At 41.6% G+C, this 20,163-nt stretch overlaps 1 protein-coding gene across 1 annotated transcript; it reads right to left on the bottom strand.

The window, feature by feature from the left end:
• Positions 1-200: 200 nt before the first annotated feature.
• On the bottom strand, positions 201-716 carry LOC121861372 (general transcription factor II-I repeat domain-containing protein 2A-like). The gene has a single exon (XM_042359021.1). The coding sequence runs from the start codon at positions 714-716 to the stop codon at positions 201-203; it is 516 nt and encodes a 171-aa protein (XP_042214955.1).
• Between the last annotated feature and the right edge of the window lie 19,447 nt (positions 717-20,163).

Genomic DNA, 20,163 nt, shown 5'->3' with positions numbered 1-20,163 from the left:
CAATATTAAGTACGCTGCACTTGCTGGTGTTGAATTTCTTTTGCCATTTTTCTGACCACTCTGTTCCTCAACACAGTATCACATTGGAGCTCAATTAATTCTAACTGAAGATGTTCTGGTACCTCATTAACACCAACAGAGAATGGGTCCCGAAAAATGAAAAAATCGTTCTCAAGTCTTTTAAAGTCAGCAAATCTTTCTTAGAACTCATTCAATAATTCGGAAATCTTGATGCAGTACTTTTTTGTATTGATATCAGCATGAAACTCAGGTGTGCCTTGCTGGGACTTCAAGGTCGGAAAGTGAGAAAGATTACTCTCTGATAGTTGCCGTTCAAAAAGCTGAAGTTTCACCTCAAAGGCACGAATGCAGTCATAAAACTCTGTCACCAACTTATTGCGTCCTAGCAGCTTTTTATTCACGTAATTTAAATGTTCTGTAATATCCGCCATGAAAGTTAGATCTTGAACCCATTCATTATCTTTCAGTTCATGCAAATCCCTTCCTTTCTTTTCCATAAACATGTGTATTTCACTGCGCAATTCATAAAATCGTTTCAGTATGACTCCCCGACTTAACCAGCGAACATCAGTGTGATATGGCAGTCCATGTGTGTTCTCATTTTCCTCTAATAAGCAGTTGAACTGTCTATGGTTCAGAACTCGCGCGCGTATGAAGTTCACTGTCTTTATAACAACATCCATGACATTATCCATCTTTAATGTTTTACTACACAACACTTCTTTATGTATAATACAATGCACATTATAAATTTGATGCTTCGGGTTCACAGCTATTAATTTTTCCTTTAATATTGTTGCCACGCCAGCTTTTCTTCACACCATTTGCTGTGCTCCATTTGTAGCCAGACTCACAGTTTGTCAGTCAACACCTAATTTATTCAGTTCCCCTACCAAACTCACAAAGATGTCATCACCTGTTGTTGTTACTTTCATTGGTACCAGTTTCACAAATTCTTCTGTTACCTGCATATTTTCATCCACACCCTGTATAAAAACTGCAAGTTGTGCTACATCACTTATATCGGTACTTTCATCAATTGCAACTGAAAATGCAGTAAAGGACTTAACTTTGTCTTTGAATTGACTGTTAATATTTTTTGATAATTCACCAATTCTTTCTGCAACTGTATTTCTTGAGAGGCTTATTTTTGCAAATGCTTGACGTTTTTCCGGGCAATTATCTTCTGAAGCCATCAACATACATTTCTATATAAAGTTCCCCTCAGAAAACGGCTTCGATGACACAGCTATTTCATGGGCAATCCTGTAACTTGCCTTAACTGTAGCATCACTGACTTGATGAACACTCTTAAATACTGACCGCTGCTTTTTCAATGACTGCTCCAACTCCTTAACTTTGTCTTCACGTAACTTTCCACTATATTTGTTGTACTTCATAGCATGGTTAGTTTCATAATGCTTTCGAACGTTGTATTCTTTGGCCACAGCAACTTGTTGATTACAAATCAAACATGTTGGTTTTCCATTCATTTCAACAAAAGAGTATAAGATTTTCCACTTATCCTGTACCACCCGACGCTCTTCATTAACTGTTCTTTTCTTTGAAAACATAATTATGGGCTCAAAAGTAAAAACAATGATCACTGTTGCTTTGGATATTTGCAACGTTCCAACTGCCTCAAGCGACTATGCAGGACTAATACTTGAATGACTGGCCAAGCGAGAGCCTGCCGCGTCAGAGTTTTCATGTCTAATACCTAAATAATAATAACAATAATAATAATAATAAACGGTTTATTAATAGAGCTGCAGCCGGTGGCTGAAAATATACCGACTTACATTTGATTTAGACATAATTATATAATATGCGTTGAATACATTTACAGTACAGTACATAAATCAGGAGTTGTTTATTATTTTAACAATAGATGGGATGGTGCTATTCTTATATCTATCGGTGCGGGCTCTTATGGGCTGAATTTTGTTGTAGTGATGGACTGCGCGAGGTGGGTGGAAGGCTGCCGGTGCCAGGAGGTGGCGATGACGAGGGTGGTGCATTAGTTGGCTGCCAAACCTTTCCAGTGCTTGGTGGTGGAGGTCACTGAGGGATGGCATTTCCAGGGTGGAGAGAGCATTGATGTAGCCGGAGAATTCTGCGCCGAGCATGATTCTGCAGGCCCTTTTCTGTACCTTCTCTAGCCGACGTTGTTGGGTGGAGTTGAGAGAAGACGACCAGGCTGGTGACGCATAAGTTTGTTTGGGGAAAATAAGGGAGTTGTAGATAGTCCTCAGCTCTGACGTGGGTGTCCCAAGTGACCTAAGTCATCGTAGCATGTAGAGACGGTACGAGGCTGCCTTGACTGTGTTATTTACATGGGCCTTCCAGTCCAGTTTGTTGTCTATAGTTACACCCAGGGGTTTGGCAGACTGCACCAGCTGGAGAGGATGGGCACCAACTGTGACTGCTGGGGCTTGCACTGGAGTGGTGGCAGTATTGATGTGCATGACTACGGTTTTGGTGTGGTTGATGGTGGCCTTGTTCTCCGTAGTCCATGCCTGTAGCCTTTCCAGGGTGCCTTGTAGCGATGAGTAGTCTGGTGCCATGTTGTCCACTGAAACCCCCACAGTGCAGTCATCCACGTACTTCCACCTGTGAGGAGTGTCCGATAGAGCATCGTTGATCAGGATGAGGAAGCACAGTGGTCCCATCTTGGTCCTCTGGGGAACACCGCAGGTGAGGTGTTGGAATGTGGAGACCGAGCCCTAATACCTCACTGCCTGACGACGTCCACTCAAGAAATCAGTGAGCCATGAGACCAGGTTGGTGGGCAGCCCTAGTGCAATGGCCTTATTGATAACAGTGCAGTGATAAACAAGGTCAAAGGCCTTCCTGAAGTCAACAAGGGCAACGGCCAGTGATGTCTTACGTTTCTGCAGGTTTTTGTGCAGAAAATCGAGAAAGCTCACTAAGCAGTGTGATGTAGAGGAGGTCCTCATATTGCCAAATTGCTGTGGATCAATTGTCTGATAGATTCTGGCAAATGCCCACTCTAAAACAAAGTCCTCACAGAGTAGACTGGGTATGGGGGTAATGGCAACTGGCCTGAGGTCGTTAGGGGACTGTGGGGTGGTGACCATGGGGATGGGGGGTGACAAATGCGGTTTTCCATTCATTAGGGCATTTGCTTTGTCTGAGGGATGCATTAATAATAGAACAGAAGGGGGGGGTGGCAAGTTCGACTGCAAACTCCTTGCATATTTTGATTGGGGTGTCAATTTGGGTCGTGGAGCATTTGGATTTAAATTTCAGGAGTTTGTTGGCGATTTCATATGGTTGAACACTGGGAGGGGGGGAGGTAAGTAAGCCGGGAGGAGAGTGAGGTGAAGACTGGGTAAGATATGACATATGGTAGCAAAATGGTTATTAATTATCTCAGCTGCCTCCTCACTAGGTAAATGTGAGATGAAAGGAAGTGTGGGAGACTGACGGTTGAGACCACAGAGATCTTTTACCTTGGAATACCACTGACCGATGCCAACTTCTTTGAGGCCGTGCACTTTCCTGGGATAATAAGTCTTCTTGGCCGGCTTGATTTCCCTGATAACCTGGTTACGTAGATTTGTACAGGTGGTTGTTGGTTGTAGTATGCGTTGTTACGCTGCTCAATAAGTCTTTTTATGCGGGGCGTAATCCACGGGACAACATCGGGGTGGATCCTCAGTGTCTTGGCTGGAAAGAAGTGGTGGGAGGCTTTAGTGATAGTGTCCAGGTAATTATCCCACTTGTTCTGTACATCGTCTACCGTGATCACTTCAGTCCAGGGATACCGGGCTATCCATTGTCCGAAACGCCGCATAGCAGAGTCGGGGGTGGGTCGGTAAGTCCTGGTGGCAATTGGCGGTGGTGAGAAGGTGGGGGTAGGTGACCACAGTAGGGACAGGTGGAAGCTGCGTCCCATGGGAGGCAGCGGCTGGGGGAGAAGGTAGTGGTTACCGAGATCAGTCATGATGAGGTCAAGGGTAGCATTGCCATGTGTGGGAAAGTCAACTATTTATGTAAAGTGGATGTGTTGGGTGATGTCACTGATGTCTAACTCATTGAAGTCACCACATATCACTAGTTTAGCACATGGAAATCTGGATCTCAGGGAGTCAGCAGTGTGTATTATATGAGTAATCAGTACATTGGCGATTGGTGCGCGGGGGGGATGATAGCATACACAGACAATGAGGGAGGCAAGCTGGCGGGGGTGGGAGGTGAGAGTGACCTGAACCCACAAGGCTTCTACATCTTCAGGTACATTAACACCTAGGGGTGATGGTTTGAGGTCACTGCGACAGTACAGAACTACACCCCCACCTCTCTTGTCCTTTCTAAGGTGGTGTATACGGAGTGTATTCGTGAACAGTAGTCAGTCGGCCCTCACAACTCGTACAGTGGCACGCTTTCAACCACAAAACCGTTAAAACTATCTCTAGTCTTATTGCTGTTTCATTGGTGATGTTGATTGAGTATTTTGTTCTAGGAAACAGCAGACTATTTTATTCAGCTGAGGGATACACTCACTATTTAGTTTTAGCTCCTCAAGTTAAGGCTGGAGAAGCAAATAGGCCGTGGGTCCCATGCAAGAGTGTGTCGGGCCGCGTGTTTGACACCCCTGGTCTAAAGCCACACTGAGATTCTGGCAGGAGGTCTTCCACCTCAGGAAGTAGTCTGTTTAGGAGGACTGTGAGATCTCGCGGTAGTTGCCACATTCTGACCGGTTTCCCTTCTCTCTAATAAATATTGATGAGCGAGGCATCTTTACGATCTTGGGTAATTTCCTCTTTCTCCCATATTCTCCAGGAGAGAGTGGAGACGGCTGGTAAGCAGAGGTCCTCCTGCTTTATACACCTCAGCTGGGATTCCATCAGGCCCTGTAGCTTAGTTATTTTCCATCTGCTTGATGGCAGTAGCTACCTCATCCAGGGATGGAGGATAGCTGAGGTGGGTCAGATATGGGTGCTGAGGAATCTGCTGGGTAGTCAGGGCATCCACATCGGTGTTTTGGTTGAGCAGCATATGGTAGTGTTCTTTCCATGAGATGAGCAGTGGGGAGCCACGCCATAAGTAGTTGGGCCATATAATATTTAAGCAGAATTGAAAAATTCATGCATCTTGTGTTGTTCCGCAAATTTTTGCAATTAGCACGCTATATTTATCCTCTAATCATTCATTAGTTTGCAAAGTTCGCACTGGACCACCGCTTTCTTCTCGTGGAAGGTCCGAGACTTAAAGTTGTTCTGCCAGTCAACGAGAGCAACACGTTTACTATTGACGAGTACAATACTTCGATTTCCTGGTAGTTTTCACCAAATCGATCATGGTGTTTTCTTTGATCTGGTCAAGGGTCTCATTGCAGGTTTGTGTGATGACAGCTTTGATGGGACCCCATTCGGCTCTGGGATTTTGGTTGTTTGTTGTTGGGATGTTTATCAGCCCCTCATTGAGCTGCTCTCTGAAAGTATGTGCTATCGCTGGAACCTCCGGTTACTTGGTGTTAAAGTCTCTTCGAGAGGCTTTTTGCAGTTTTGAGGAGACATGAGCTGATGATCTGTGTCATAGTGATCTGAGCCATTCATGGCTCGGGTGATGAGGACATCTCAGCGATCTCTTTCTCTAACAATGATGTAGTCAGTGAGATGCCAATGTTTGGATCGTGGGTGTTGCCAAGAACCCTTGAACTTATCGGCCTGCCTAAGCAAGGTTTTGATGATAGTGAGGTTGTGTTCAGGAGGAGGAGGAGGCCTTGGGATTGAAGTCACCTAGGAGCTCACCCTTATCTTCTCTGGGGATAAAGGTTAACACTCTGTCATGGTCGGCGTAAAAAGCCTCTTTGATAACATTCTCTGCATCCAGTTTTGGGGCGTATGCACTAATGAAGAAGACATGACGTGAGTGATTGAGTGGGACTCAGAGCGTCATGAGGCACTCGTTGATCCCAACAGGCATTTCAGTTAGCCTATGTAGGATGGATTGGCGAATGGCAAAGCTAACTCCGCAAATGCAGTCCTCTCCGCAGCAGGATTACCCTTTCAGAAGAAGTGTATAGCCGAACCCCTGTTCTGTGAATCGACCCTCATCTGGGAGCCGGGACTCACTAATGGCTGCTATGTCGATGTTATACCTAGACAGTTCTTCTTTCAGGACACTCATTTGTGCTGGTATCCAGAAGGGTCCTGACATTCCATGCAATGACCATAAGAGGTTGTATAGTTTGTTTTTGCTTTGATCTGTGATTATGATTACGTTTTTGACCGCATTCTAGACCATCTCCATGTAGGGTGAGCAAAATTGCACCGCTGCCTAGATCCCAGTGCATAAGCAATCATCTTATCTATGTCGCCCATGTGCAGAGTTGTGACTAGAAACTCCCGGCAGTCATCTCTGCCTGTCCCCATTGCCACTCGTCTGTCACCATAGGACTTTTGGGGTATAGGTTTTTTCATGATGATAATTATGATGAGCTGGATGATGGCTGCACGTGACTTGATTTATGTGGTGAGGCAGGAGTGCAGACTGCACCACACATTTTGCCTCTCCCATTTCGTGATCCAGTGGTGCAAGTAGCTGCAATGACTAGGGAGAGGGAGAGTTCCGATGGACTGCCTGTAGTCCAGTTTGTTGGGTTTCGCCTTAGTAGCCTGTCCATCATGCATTACCTCAGCCTGCCAGTGTAGTCGTTGGGTTTCTCTTTCGCCTATATTGCCTTTGGGGTCTTACTGAAGCTCTGTAAGCATGTCTTCCTGAAGTGGGGTTCCAACGCAAATTTCTCGTTCTGAGTTTATTCCCGTAGCCTTATACCTCCCAAGGGTAATCCGCAAGGCAGCGGGGCAGTGGTTGGTAGGGGCCAGGATGTATCCAGATACCAGTGGGCCTATGCGCCGTCCCTCTGGGACCCACTGCTGCTCCGAGATTCCCTGCTGGTCTACCCTGGGCCCACGGGGTACCCAGCTACCGTGAGTTACCACGAGGAGGAACAGCAGGAGTCTTGATGGTGAATAGGCTGTGTACTGGCAGGAGAAGACTTTTTCAAGGTTGCTTCTCCGTTTGCCACGAGTGCTAGCCAGCAGAGGTAGTTGAAAGCAAGAGGAAACAGGCAGTGATTGCACCTTAACACTAACATAATGCAGCCACATTAGATGCATTACACCATCCCGTGAGCATAACACACACCCACACACACAAGTACTAACAATACCTCACTAGTGAGGTATTGTTTGTAGATGGAAGTCCGTGTACTATATGGACTGATGAGATATGTACTATATATACCCATTGTCGTGATCCCAATATCCTTTATACCTGGGGAGTGAAACCTACCCCAAGTTATCATCAAATAAAGGAACAAACAGGGAACACGGCAATAATTTTCCCCACAAAAACCGACTCAACTGAATGTACTTGAATAAATAAGAATAAGTTGGAGTAAGTGAGTGACAAATGGGAAGATAATTAAATAATTCAATTTATGTTCTTAAAGGAGTACTGTCTAGCAACCATGGAATTTAAGGGAATAAGTGATTGTATATTAAAATAAAAGTGATGCCGGAAGGGTGAAAATATACCGTAAAGGAGTTAAGTCAAATGAATACTACTTAACATTAACTATATTAAACACAGACATCACAATATATACACAGCAATCACAACCAACTGGTTATTTACTACCAAATAGGAGATTGCTTAACACCAGGATCCCTTCCTAGGCCTAAGTTAACGTGCCACTAATTATCAGATACCACTAGGGTATTGTAGAAGACTGAACAAGGCACGTCTGTACTGGGTCGGTGTGGACACGTCCTGCCTATAGCCTATACCAATGGTTACTAGAGAGAGAGTCTCTGGCCACCCAGCATGTGAGTGAGGAGTGTCTTAGCTCACGTGACTCAGGACAGTTGCCAAATAGTCTTATAACTAATTAATACTACTCTTGGTTTGACTTAACAGAGTAACACAAATGATGCATATTAATGACATGCATAGATGTACAATTAACCTAAGTAACTAAGAACAACAATAAGATAATAGTAAAAATAAAAAGTTATTAATAGCTTGTGTGGAGTGGAGGCATAAACAGATACCACACAACATGCGTGTTGCTAGGGGGTTACAAGCACATGACACCCATCAATGACTATACCCTCCTGCCTGGAGGGTGGAATGGGAGGGAAAAAACACCAAATACATAAAGTACTAAGGACAGGGAAAATTATGATTTTTGAAAATAAAGCCAGATATGAGAAAGTCCATTGAGCTAGTGAGTGTTATCTTCATTGGTGACTAAAGCCAACCAGACTGCTGTACGACTGACTCTTGGCTGTATGCTATAACTCTTAACACTACCAGCCTTATACTTCACAACAGTTGCTTTTAACATTTCTGTCATATGTCATTACATTGTTAACATTATGAGATGTACAGTCACCCAAAAAAGTCCTGTCACGAACCACGATTCAGACTCGTGAACCCGAAGCAGTAAACACTGATACATTAGTCTGTCCAAAAATGCTTCGGATTCAAGAGTCTGAATCTCGGGGTTCATGGTTCGCCACAAGACTTTTTTGGGTGACTGTACAATACACTGTACAATCACTCACTGTTGGATGACTGCAAGATACGTGGTACTTCTGGAGAAATATTGTGTAGGAAACTGGCACTGCTGGAAGTGTCTGAGGAAGACTATCCTCATACTGAAGGTATCACTAAGGAGGCTTCACTGCTGGAGGAAGGTCGACTGGTTCTTGGGGCCCTTGACACAGGTTTAAGGAAGTCAAATATTTTGCCTTGCGGGTGTGTTGACGTTTTATGACATCTGCTCAGATGTCTGTAAGGTTGAGTAGTGTTTCTCTGGGTCAGGCAACTGCTCCGAAGCCTCTAGGGCCTTGTCCAGGTGAAATTTTAATGTGATAGCTTAGGCTGTGGACTGGGATCTTCATCATCACATTTGTCATCTTGTTCTGCTTTTTCTTGAGGGACACTTGCAGCTGTCTCCTCCTCTGTGTCGTGACAAAATCCTTGTTCTGCGTTATCTATCTCCAGCTACTCCACAACATTGTCCTCAGACACCCCAGTCTCACCACCTCGGTGTAGCAAGTTAACAAAATCGTCAGTGCCAAACCCTGCAAAGTCGACCTCGACCTCAATGCCTTTCAAAAGTTTGTTTCACACATTGGCTAGGGTAGTTACACTAAGGCTTTTCCATGCCTCCGCCTAGTTAAACACTGCATTATGGTTGTTGTAGACTTTGTAGTTTTCCCAAGTGTGAGCCCCCCCTCGTATCAACCTCCATGTCACCCTCGTCCTACAACACCACAAGGCACTCTCCCTGATACGTGTAAAGCTCCGTTCAGAAGTTCGTGGTACACTGGCGGTGAAGGGTGCATAGCCTGTTGTATCCTTCCCGGAGACAGGTCACTACACCGACCCTCCCACCAACACACACACAGTGGAACTGGCAACGGAGCAGTGTGATTCGAAAGAATACTCATCAAAAAAGAGATTGGAAGGATATTAATGTGAATATCGGCCAACGTTACTGCCGATGGATGATAAACATAAGAACATAAGAAAATAAGGAGTCTGCAATAGGCCGGTTGGCCTGTGCATGGCAGCTCCTGTCGAGAGTTACTACCACTCTCTATCATCCATGAATCTATCTAGCCTCCTTTTGAAACTTTCCAGGGTTCCCGCACTTACCACAAAGTTGCTAAGCTTGTTCCACTCGTCCACCACCCTATTTGTGAACCAGTTTCTTCCTATCTCCCTCCTAAACCTAAACTTATCCAACTTGAATCCGTTGCTCCAAGTCCTATCCTTCTCGGATATTATAAGAACTTTATCTATATCCCCTTTATTGATTCCTTTCACCCACTTAAATACTTCTATCATATCTCCCAGCACTCTTCGTCTTTCTAGGGAATGCAAGTAAATTTTTTTTAACCTATCCTGATATGGAAGGTTTCTAAGTCCCGGAATCATTTTTGTCATTCTTCGCTGCACCGACTAGTGAATTTATATCCATTCTATAATAGGGGCACCAGAACTGAACCGCATAATCGAGGTGCGGCCTGACGAGCGCAAGATATAGTTGCAATAAGACCTCTGCACTCTTGTTACTTACACTTCTAGATATAAAACCCAATACTCTGTTTGCCTTATTTCGAACATTAACGCACTGTTTTCTAGGCCGTAGGTCCGGGCTTACAAGTACCCCTAGGTCTCTTTCACAAGTCGACTTCTCTAGGTTGATGTTGTTAAGGCTGTATACATTATAAGTATTTGTTCTTCCAATATTAAGTACGCTGCACTTGCTGGTGTTGAATTTCATTTGCCATTTTTCAGACCACCCCTGCACTTTATTTAGATCCTCCTGTAATGCATTTGCATCCTGCCCTGAATTAATTTGCCGCCCTATTTTGGTGTCATCCGCAAACTTGCTTATGTCACTGCTGATCCCAATATCTAGATCGTTTATGTAGATTATGAACAAGAGTGGGCCTAGTACTGACCCCTGGGGAACCCCACTGGTTACACGGCCCCACTCAGACTTAACACCATCTACACTGACCCTCTGCGTTCTATTGGTGAGCCATGATTTTATCCAATTTAAAACTTTCCCCTCGATACCATTAGCCTTAATTTTTCTCAGAAGCCTCTGATGCGGTACTCTGTCAAATGCTTTGCTAAAGTCTAAGTAAATAACATCGTAATTTTCGTCATTATCTACTACCTCGAAGACTTTTCTAAAAAAACGTTAGCAGATTTGTTAGACAAGATTTTCCCTTTGTAAACCCATGTTGAGAGTCGTAGATTAATTTGCTTTTCTCTAGATGCGATCGGATGCTATCTGCTATAATTGATTCAAGAAATTTCCCCACTACTGACGTCAAACTGATCGGCCGGTAATTTGATGCTGATGCTCTGTCTCCCTTTTTGAATATGGGTACTACATTTGCCTGTTTCCACAAGTCTGGCACAACTCCAGTGTCTAATGATTTTGTAAATAAGTTTACGAGGGGTCCGCTAATCTGTTCCCTACACTCTTTCAAGACTCGTGGGAAAATTTCATCCGGCCCCGGGGATTTTGTTTTCTTTAGTTTATTTATCTTCTTAAGAACATCCTCTTTTTTGATAGTGATATTCTTTAATTTCTCTTCTTCCTTTCCCTTGAATATCAGTTCCACCTCTGGAATTTCATCGCAAATTTCTTCTGTGAAAACTGATAAGAAGTAGCTGTTCAATGCTTTGCTTATTTCCTCACTGCCATTTATCACTTCTCCCCTCCCTGACTTTAAAGGCCCAACTTTGTCCTTGACCTTTGTCCTATATACCTGGAAAAATCCCTTGGGATTCGCCTTAGATTCTCTTGCTATTTTGATTTCATAGTCTCTCTTTGCTTTCCTTATATTTTTCTTAACATTCCTAGATAGTTCATTATACCTGTTTCTGAGCTGCTCCTCCCCTCCCTATAATTTCTTATATATTCCTTTCTTTATTCCTATGTCATGTTTAAGTTTTCTGGTCATCCAACTTGGCTCATTGTTATTTGACCTAATTTTTCTGTATGGTATATTTTGTTCTTGTGCTTTATGTAGTATACTAGTGAATATATTATAGTCATGATCAATTGTTGTGTCATCTATGACCTTACCCCTTCCTACTGGGGACTGATGTGACTGTTCCCAAGTGACCTCACCTAGGTACCTTCTTAACCCCTGATAATTCGCCAACCGAAAGTTTGTGAAGATGTGTTAATATCTTCTTTACGAGAGCAGAAATCTATAGTGATAGGAGTATCCATTCAAATATCAGAATACAATAGGGAAATTAGTTTCGAATGAACAGTATAAGAAATAGTTTAACAGATCTTGTATATAAAGAGTCTTCAATTTGTTCATTACTTGAAGTTTTCCGTATAATACTCTCTCTCTACATATAACACCACCCATCATCACTACATATAACACCACCCATCATCACTACATATAACACCATCCACCTACAGATCGGTAAAGTACTTTCCGAGATTCTCGTGTGGACACACACACAAACAAACAAACACACAGATATACTTCTTTGTTTTACCAAGATTTATCTTATCCACGTTTTCATTGTGGATCTACATGAAATATATATATATATATATATATATATATATATATATATATATATATATATATATATATATATATATATATATATTGATAAAATCACACAGGAAAAGGGAAACAATGGAGCACCTTAGCTTTCGTCTTTATTCAAGACATCTTCAGAGGCAACTTAATTACAAGACCCGAGAGAGGCTTAAGTACACAGGGTGACCTTAATAAACATGAGGTCAGGTCATAAACATGACATCCACTAATCCGCACACTAACACAACCACACACACAATGGAACTTAAGAGAAAGGGCGACGTAACTAGTCATGTTAAGTCAGGTAAAAAATATGGGACCCACTAATCATCTATCCGACATCTAACTCGAATGCTATCAAAGCTTTTTTAACCTTGGGCCACTGATAAATAAATTTGTGTAACATATTATTAGTTTTGTACTGACCATCACTGAGGTTTATATAATTCAATTCTCTCATCAAACTTGCTTCAACCAGAAGTCTTTCTGTGACACATGGTGATTTATATACTTCTAGGCTGTTTCCCAATCAATGGGATGATAATTGTTCCTAACATGAACGAACAGTGCACTGCTTTCAGATGCTGTTCTAAAATTGCACTTGTGCTGTTTAATTCTGAGTTGCAATGGTTTCCCAGTCTGTCCTACACAATTTCCATTACAATTGCTACATGGAATGCAGTAAACACTTCCATTTACATTCAAGGTTGGGCTATTCTTGATTAATATATTGGTAATAGTTGAATCATACTTAAAAACAACATTAATATTTAATAATTTAGGGACTGAACTCATGGGACAAATTCATTGCTATAAGGAAGAGTCAAAATATTCTTAAATGTAGGAATTTGCCTGGTTTGAGTAGAATGAAAGGATTGTTTAGCCCTTTTAAAACAATGATCAACAAACAAGGAAGGGTACCCAAGTTTTTGTGCAATGGAACGAATGTGTTTTCAGTTCTTCATCAATAAATACGCAAACATCTCAAAAACATAGCAGAAAAATTTGACATTTTGGTAGATTCATGGTGACTCTATTAAAAAGGTATGAAACTGTACACCTGTGGAGGCTTTCTGTACACCTTAAATTTATAGTTATGACCATTTCTAATGGTAAGCATATCAAGAAATGGAAGGGATCCATTTATTTCTATTTCATTTTTGAAGGTAATACTAGGGACAAGATCATTAAACTTGTCTAAAAATTCCAGTGGGTCACTGTTTCTAGGCCAAAGATAAAGACATAAGCTTAGTGGATGTCATGTTTATGACATGACCTCATGTTTAGTAAGGTCACCCTGTGTGCTTATATTTATATATATATATATATATATATATATATATATATATATATATATATATATATATATATATATATATGCAAGTAAATCACTGTAGGTGCGCGTGATCTAGGTATATGCTGATAACCACAAGGAAAGAAGAAAACACGAAGTTCCCAAGAGCTTTCGTGTAATTCACCTGGAGAAGCACCGATTGATCAATGATTCCCAGCATGGCTTCACAAGCGGACGTTCTTGTCTAACTAATCTATTAACATTCTTTTCATCAGTTTTCGAATAGGTGGACGAGGGGCACAATTATGATGTGGTATATCTCGACTTTAGCAAAGCCTTCGACAGAGTCCCCCACGAAAGACTAATTAGAAAGGTAGAAGCTCATGGCATCAAAGGTAACATCCTTAAATGGATTAGGGCGTGGTTACAGGACAGGAAACAGCGAGTGAGTATTAACGGCACGAAGTCCCATTGGAGGAACGTCACAAGTGGAGTTCCCCAAGGCTCAGTACTTGGACCATTATTATTTATTATATACATAAACGACATAGATATCGGCATAGACAGCAACATAAGTAAATTTGCTGATGACACTAAAATAGGACGTGTTATTAAATCTGACGAGGACTCAGCAAAACTACAGGAAGATCTAAACAAAATTTTTCGAATGGTCTGAAAAATGGCAGATGAAATTCAACGTGGACAAATGTAAAGTACTCAGTATAGGAGATGTAAACAGGGAAACCAGATACCAGATGAACAACGATGCCATAGAGAAATCCGACTGCGAGAGAGATTTAGGAGTAATGATAAGTAGGAACCTTAAGCCAAGTAAACAATGTGTTTTTGCTCGTAACAAGGCTAATAAAGTACTTGGGTTCATACAAAGGAGTGTTAGTTACAAGACTAGCGAGGTCATCCTAAAACTGTATCTTGCTCTTGTGAGACCACACCTGGATTACGCAGTTCAGTTCTGGTCACCGTATTACAGAATGGATATAGAATCCTTGGAAAGAATTCAGAGGAGAATGACAAGACTAATCCCGGGCATTAGGAACCTTGAGTATAGAGACAGGTTAAAGCATCTTAATTTGCACTCCCTCGAGAGACGTAGAGCGAGGGGCGACCTGATAGAGGTGTACAAGTGGAAGGCAGGGCTAAACAAAGGGGACATTACAAAGGTACTCAAACTATCCAACCAGGAGCGAACTCGTAACAATGGTTTTAAATTAGACAAATTTAGATTTAGGCGGGAAATAGGTAAACACTGGTTTGGAAACAGAGTGGTGGATGAATGGAACAAGTTACCAAATATCATCATTAACTCGAATACACTGAATAGCTTCAAACATAGGTTGGATGCTTATATGAGCAATAGGGGTTGGGTGTAAACGGGACTGCCCAGTATGGGCCAATAGGCCCGCTGCAGTTTCCTCCATTCTTATGTTCTTATGTTCTTATGTTTTTAATTCACATCTTCAGGGGTGAGTACAGACTAGAGAGAGAAATACAAACCAAGGTGTATATATACAGAGGAGGGTGAGACCAGGTCCACAATGGTCAGGTATTAGGTAATGACCCTACTAATCTTTAAATAGCACACAACGGTTGGTGGTCAGGTCAGATGGTCAGGTGACCCGGCCTTCTCACCTGGTTGCAAATCTTGTTAATTACAAAATTGTCCAGCTTGTACATGCTGTTACTCAAATTCATGTTGAATGCTTCGGTATGTTTAATAAGACTAGATTCTATGATGTTCCTACTATCAATTGAATTACATGGTAATATTGAGGAGGCATTATCCCAGTCAATGCAATGCTTGTTATCCCTCAAATGAACAAACAGAGCATTGGATTCCTGGCCTGTCCTAACACTGTATTTGTGTTAAGAACATAAGAACATAAGAAAATAAGGAGTCTGCAATAGGCCGGTTGGCCTGTGCATGGCAGCTCCTGTCGAGAGTTACTACCACTCTCTATCATCCATGAATCTCTCTAGCCTCCTTTTGAAACTTTCCAAAGTTCCCGCACTTACTACAAAGTTGCTAAGCTTGTTCCACTCGTCCACCACCCTATTTGTGAACCAGTTTCTTCCTATCTCCCTCCTAAACCTAAACTTATCGAACTTGAATCCGTTGCTCCGAGTCCTATCCTGCTCGGATATTATAAGAACTTTATCTATATCCCCTTTATTGATTCCTTTCACCCACTTAAATACTTCTATCATATCTCCCCGCACTCTTCGTCTTTCTAGGGAATGCAAGTTAAGTTTCTTTAACCTATCCTGATATGGAAGGTTTCTAAGTCCCGGAATCATTTTTGTCATTCTTCGCTGCACCGACTCTAGTGAATTTATATCCATTCTATAATAGGGGCACCAGAACTGAACCGCATAATCGAGGTGCGGCCTAACTAGCGCAAGATATAGTTGCAATAAGACCTCTGCACTCTTGTTACTTACACTTCTAGATATAAAACCCAATACTCTGTTTGCCTTATTTCGAACATTAACGCACTGTTTTCTAGGCCGTAGGTCCGGGCTTACAAGTACCCCTAGGTCTCTTTCACAAGTCGACTTCTCTAGGTTGATGTTGTTAAGGCTGTATACATTATAAGTATTTGTTCTTCCAATATTAAGTACGCTGCACTTGCTGGTGTTGAATTTCATTTGCCATTTTTCAGACCACCCTGCAGTTTATTTAGATACTCCTGTAATGCATTTGCATCCTGCCCTGAATTAATTTGCCGCCCTATTTTGGTGTCATCCGCAAACTTGCTTATGTCACTGCTGATCCCAGTATCTAAATCGTTTATGTAGATTATGAACAAGAGTGGGCCTAGTACTGACCCCTGGGGAACCCCACTGGTTACACGGCCCCACTCAGATTTAACACCATCTACGTTGACCCTCTGCGTTCTATCGGTGAGCCATGATTTTATCCAATTTAAAACTTTCCCGTCGATACCATGAGCCTTAATTTTTCTCAGAAGCCTCTGATGCGGTACTCTGTCAAATGCTTTGCTAAAGTCTAAGTAAATAACATCGTAATTTTCGTCATTATCTACTACCTCGAAGATTTTCCTAAAAAACGTTAGCAGATTTGTTAGACAAGATTTTCCCTTTGTAAACCCATGTTGAGAGTCGTAGATTAATTTGCTTTTCTCTAGATGCGATCGGATGCTATCTGCTATAATTGATTCAAGAAATTTCCCCACTACTGACGTCAAACTGATCGGCCGGTAATTTGACGCTGATGCTCTGTCTCCCTTTTTGAATATGGGTACTACATTTGCCTGTTTCCACAACTCTGGCACAACTCCAGTGTCTAATGATTTCGTAAATAAGTTTACAAGGGGTCCGCTAATCTGTTCCCTACACTCTTTTAAGACCCGAGGAAAAATTTCATCCGGCCCTGGAGATTTTGTATTCTTTAGTTTATTTATCTTCTTAAGAACATCCTCTTTTCTGATAGTGATATTCTTTAATTTTTCTTCTTCCTTTCCCTTAAATATCAGTTTGGCCTCCGGAATTTCATCGCAAATTTCTTCTGTGAAAACTGATAAGAAGTAGCTGTTCAATGCTTTGCTTATTTCCTCACTGCCATTTATCAATTCTCCCCTCCCTGACTTTAAAGGCCCAACTTTGTCCTTGACCTTTGTCCTATATACCTGGAAAAATCCCTTGGGATTCGCCTTGGATTCTCTTGCGATTTTGATTTCATAGTCTCTCTTTGCTTTCCTTACATTTTTCTTAACATTCCTAGATAGTTCATTATACCTGTTTCTGAGCTGCTCCTCCCCTCCCTTTAATTTCTTATATATTCCTTTCTTTATTCCTATGTCATGTTTAAGTTTTCTGGTCATCCACCTTGGCTCATTCTTATTTGACCTAATTTTTCTGTGTGGTATATTTTGTTCTTGTGCTTTATGTAGTATACTGGTGAATATATTATAGTCATGATCAATTGTTGTGTCATCTATGACCTCACCCCTTCCTACTGGGAACTGACGTGACTGTTCCCAGGTGACCTCACCTAGGTACCTTCTTAACCCCTGATAATCCGCCAACCGAAAGTTTAGGACTCTGACCATATTGTCATTGTTTTTTGTTTCCCAATTTAGGGTGAACCTGATTTCTCTGTGATCACTGTTAACTAGTTCTTCCCCTACTGTGATATCTCTGATAATATTTTCTTTATTTGTTAATACTAGGTCTAATATATTGTCACCTCTAGTAGGTTCTGTAATTAGTTGTTTCAAAAAATTGTCCTGTACTGCATCTAGGAAGTCTTCAGATTCATAGTCGCCTACAATGTTGTCCCAGTCAATATTTCTGAAGTTGAAATCCCCCATAATGCATAGGTTGCTATATTTTGCTGCCCTACTCATTTCCTGCCATATGGGCTGAGCTGCTTCTTTGCCAAGACTTGGGGGCCTGTAAATCACTCCCATAATTAGTTTTTCTCTTCCTTCCGTGATTTCTACCCACACAGACTCGGTTCCTATTTCACCCTTTATTGAATTATTAGTACAACATTTTAATGTATCCTTGACGAAGAGTGCGACCCCTCCCCCCTTCCTACCCTCCCTGTCCTTTTGAAAAAGGCTGTACCCTTCTATGTGGTACTCTGATAAAAAATTTTTGCTCGCCAGATTCATCCAAGTTTCGGTGATTGCTATGACGTCTACATTCTCGGTACATACAACCGCTCTCAGCAAGTCTATTTTATTTCTAACGCTCCTACTGTTTGTATAGTATACATTTAAACCTACTCTTCCCTGGTCCTGTTTTACCCCTTGTCCTGAGCAACTAATTTTACTTCCCAGGACCTGCTTGTTTTTTGACTCCCACTTTCCCCGACCCCTCGCTACTGGCGAAACCCCCCCTTCGGAGTGACAATTTCATGCTCCAGGGATGCAGACAACGTCTTTACCCCCTCACGAGACAAGTGTACTCCGTCGCGACAGTACAGGTAGTCGTTGCCATAGAATCGCCGCCAGTTATCAATGAATGCCCAACCATTGTTTGCACAATGTTTTTCCAGTCGGCAATTTATAGACAATTGCCCTGGACAGCCATTCACGTACAACCCCTCTTCTAGGCAAGACACCACATACTATCGGGATCCCTCCCCTATCTCTAATCTTCCCCAGCGCCTCCCTATACCTCCTGAAAAGTTTCTCACTCCTAACCTTACCTATGTCGTTTCCTCCCACACTAAGACACACTACTGGATTGGTACCCTCCCCTGACAAAACCCTGTCTAACCTCTCGGCTACATGCCCTATCCCAGCCCCAGGAAAACACACCCTAGTCCTACGTTTCCTATCTCTCGCACAAAAAGCCCTATCCATAAACCTCACCTGGCTGTCACCAACTGTTGTTTAATTCTAGTTGCAAGATCTTTACCTGTCTGGCCTAAGTAAAACATATTACATTCCTTGCAAGGAACTTTATAAATGCAACCAATTGTGTTGTTGGGGGAGTTCTTGATTAACATTTGTTTAACAGTGCATGAGTTTTTAAATGCCACATCAGGAATACAAATATATATATAATATTGGCTCAAACCTTAAATACCCTAGATCTTTCATAGACAAATGCCGAAACATTACTAAGAAAACTTTTTATAGAACTGATCCCAAGCCCACCCATGACCATAAGAATATCTTAATATTACCATTTTACAAAAATTTCTCACACATTCCTTCACAACTAAAAACCTGGAACGTCAATGTGGCATTTAAGAACTCATGCACTGTTAAACAAATGTTAATCAAGTACTCCCCCAACAACACAATTGGTTGCATTTATAAAGTTCCTTGCAAGGAATGTAATATGTTTTACTTAGGCCAGACAGGTAAAGATCTTGCAACTAGAATTAAATAACACAAATACAGTGTTAGGACAGGCCAGGAATCCAATGCTCTGTTTGTTCATTTGAGGGATAACAAGCATTGCATTGACTGAGATAATGCCTCCTCAATATTACCATGTAATTCAATTGATAGTAGGAACATCATAGAATCTAGTCTTATTAAACATACCGAAGCATTCAACATGAATTTGAGTAACGGCATGTACAAGCTGGACAATTTTGTAATTAAGAAGATTTGTAACCAGGTGAGAAGTCCGGGTCACCTGACCATCTGACCTGACCACCAACCGTTGTGTGCTATTTAAAGATTAGTAGGGTCATTACCTAATACCTGACCATTGTGGACTTGGTCTCACCCTCCTCTGTATATATACACCTTGGTTTGTATTTCTCTCTCTAGTCTGTACTCACCCCTGAAGATGTGAATTACACGAAAGCGCTTGGGAACTTCGTGTTTTCTTCTTTCCTTCTTTCCTTGTGGTTATCAGCATATATATATATATATATATATATATATATATATATATATATATATATATATATATATATATATATATATATATATATATATATATATATATATATATATATATTAGTTAAACATGAACGCCATGTTGGGAATCATTGATCAACTTGTGCTTCTCCAGGTGATTTCGAATAGAGTTTGAAATTATTGCTTCCAGTAATTTGCCTGCAATTGATGTTAAGCTGATTGGACGGTAGTTAGAGGATTGTGATTAATCTCCCTTTTTGAAAATCGGTATTACATTCGCTATCCTCATTATTCAGGTACTACACTCGCTTTTAAGGACATGTTAAACAATTTTGCT

This window comes from Homarus americanus, unplaced genomic scaffold (assembly GCF_018991925.1).
Source record: "Homarus americanus isolate GMGI-L3 unplaced genomic scaffold, GMGI_Hamer_2.0 scaffold24260, whole genome shotgun sequence".
Lineage (NCBI taxonomy): Eukaryota > Metazoa > Arthropoda > Malacostraca > Decapoda > Nephropidae > Homarus > Homarus americanus.
The sequence above is the reverse complement of the archived record's forward strand: the minus strand, read 5'-3'. Positions and strand labels throughout refer to the sequence as shown.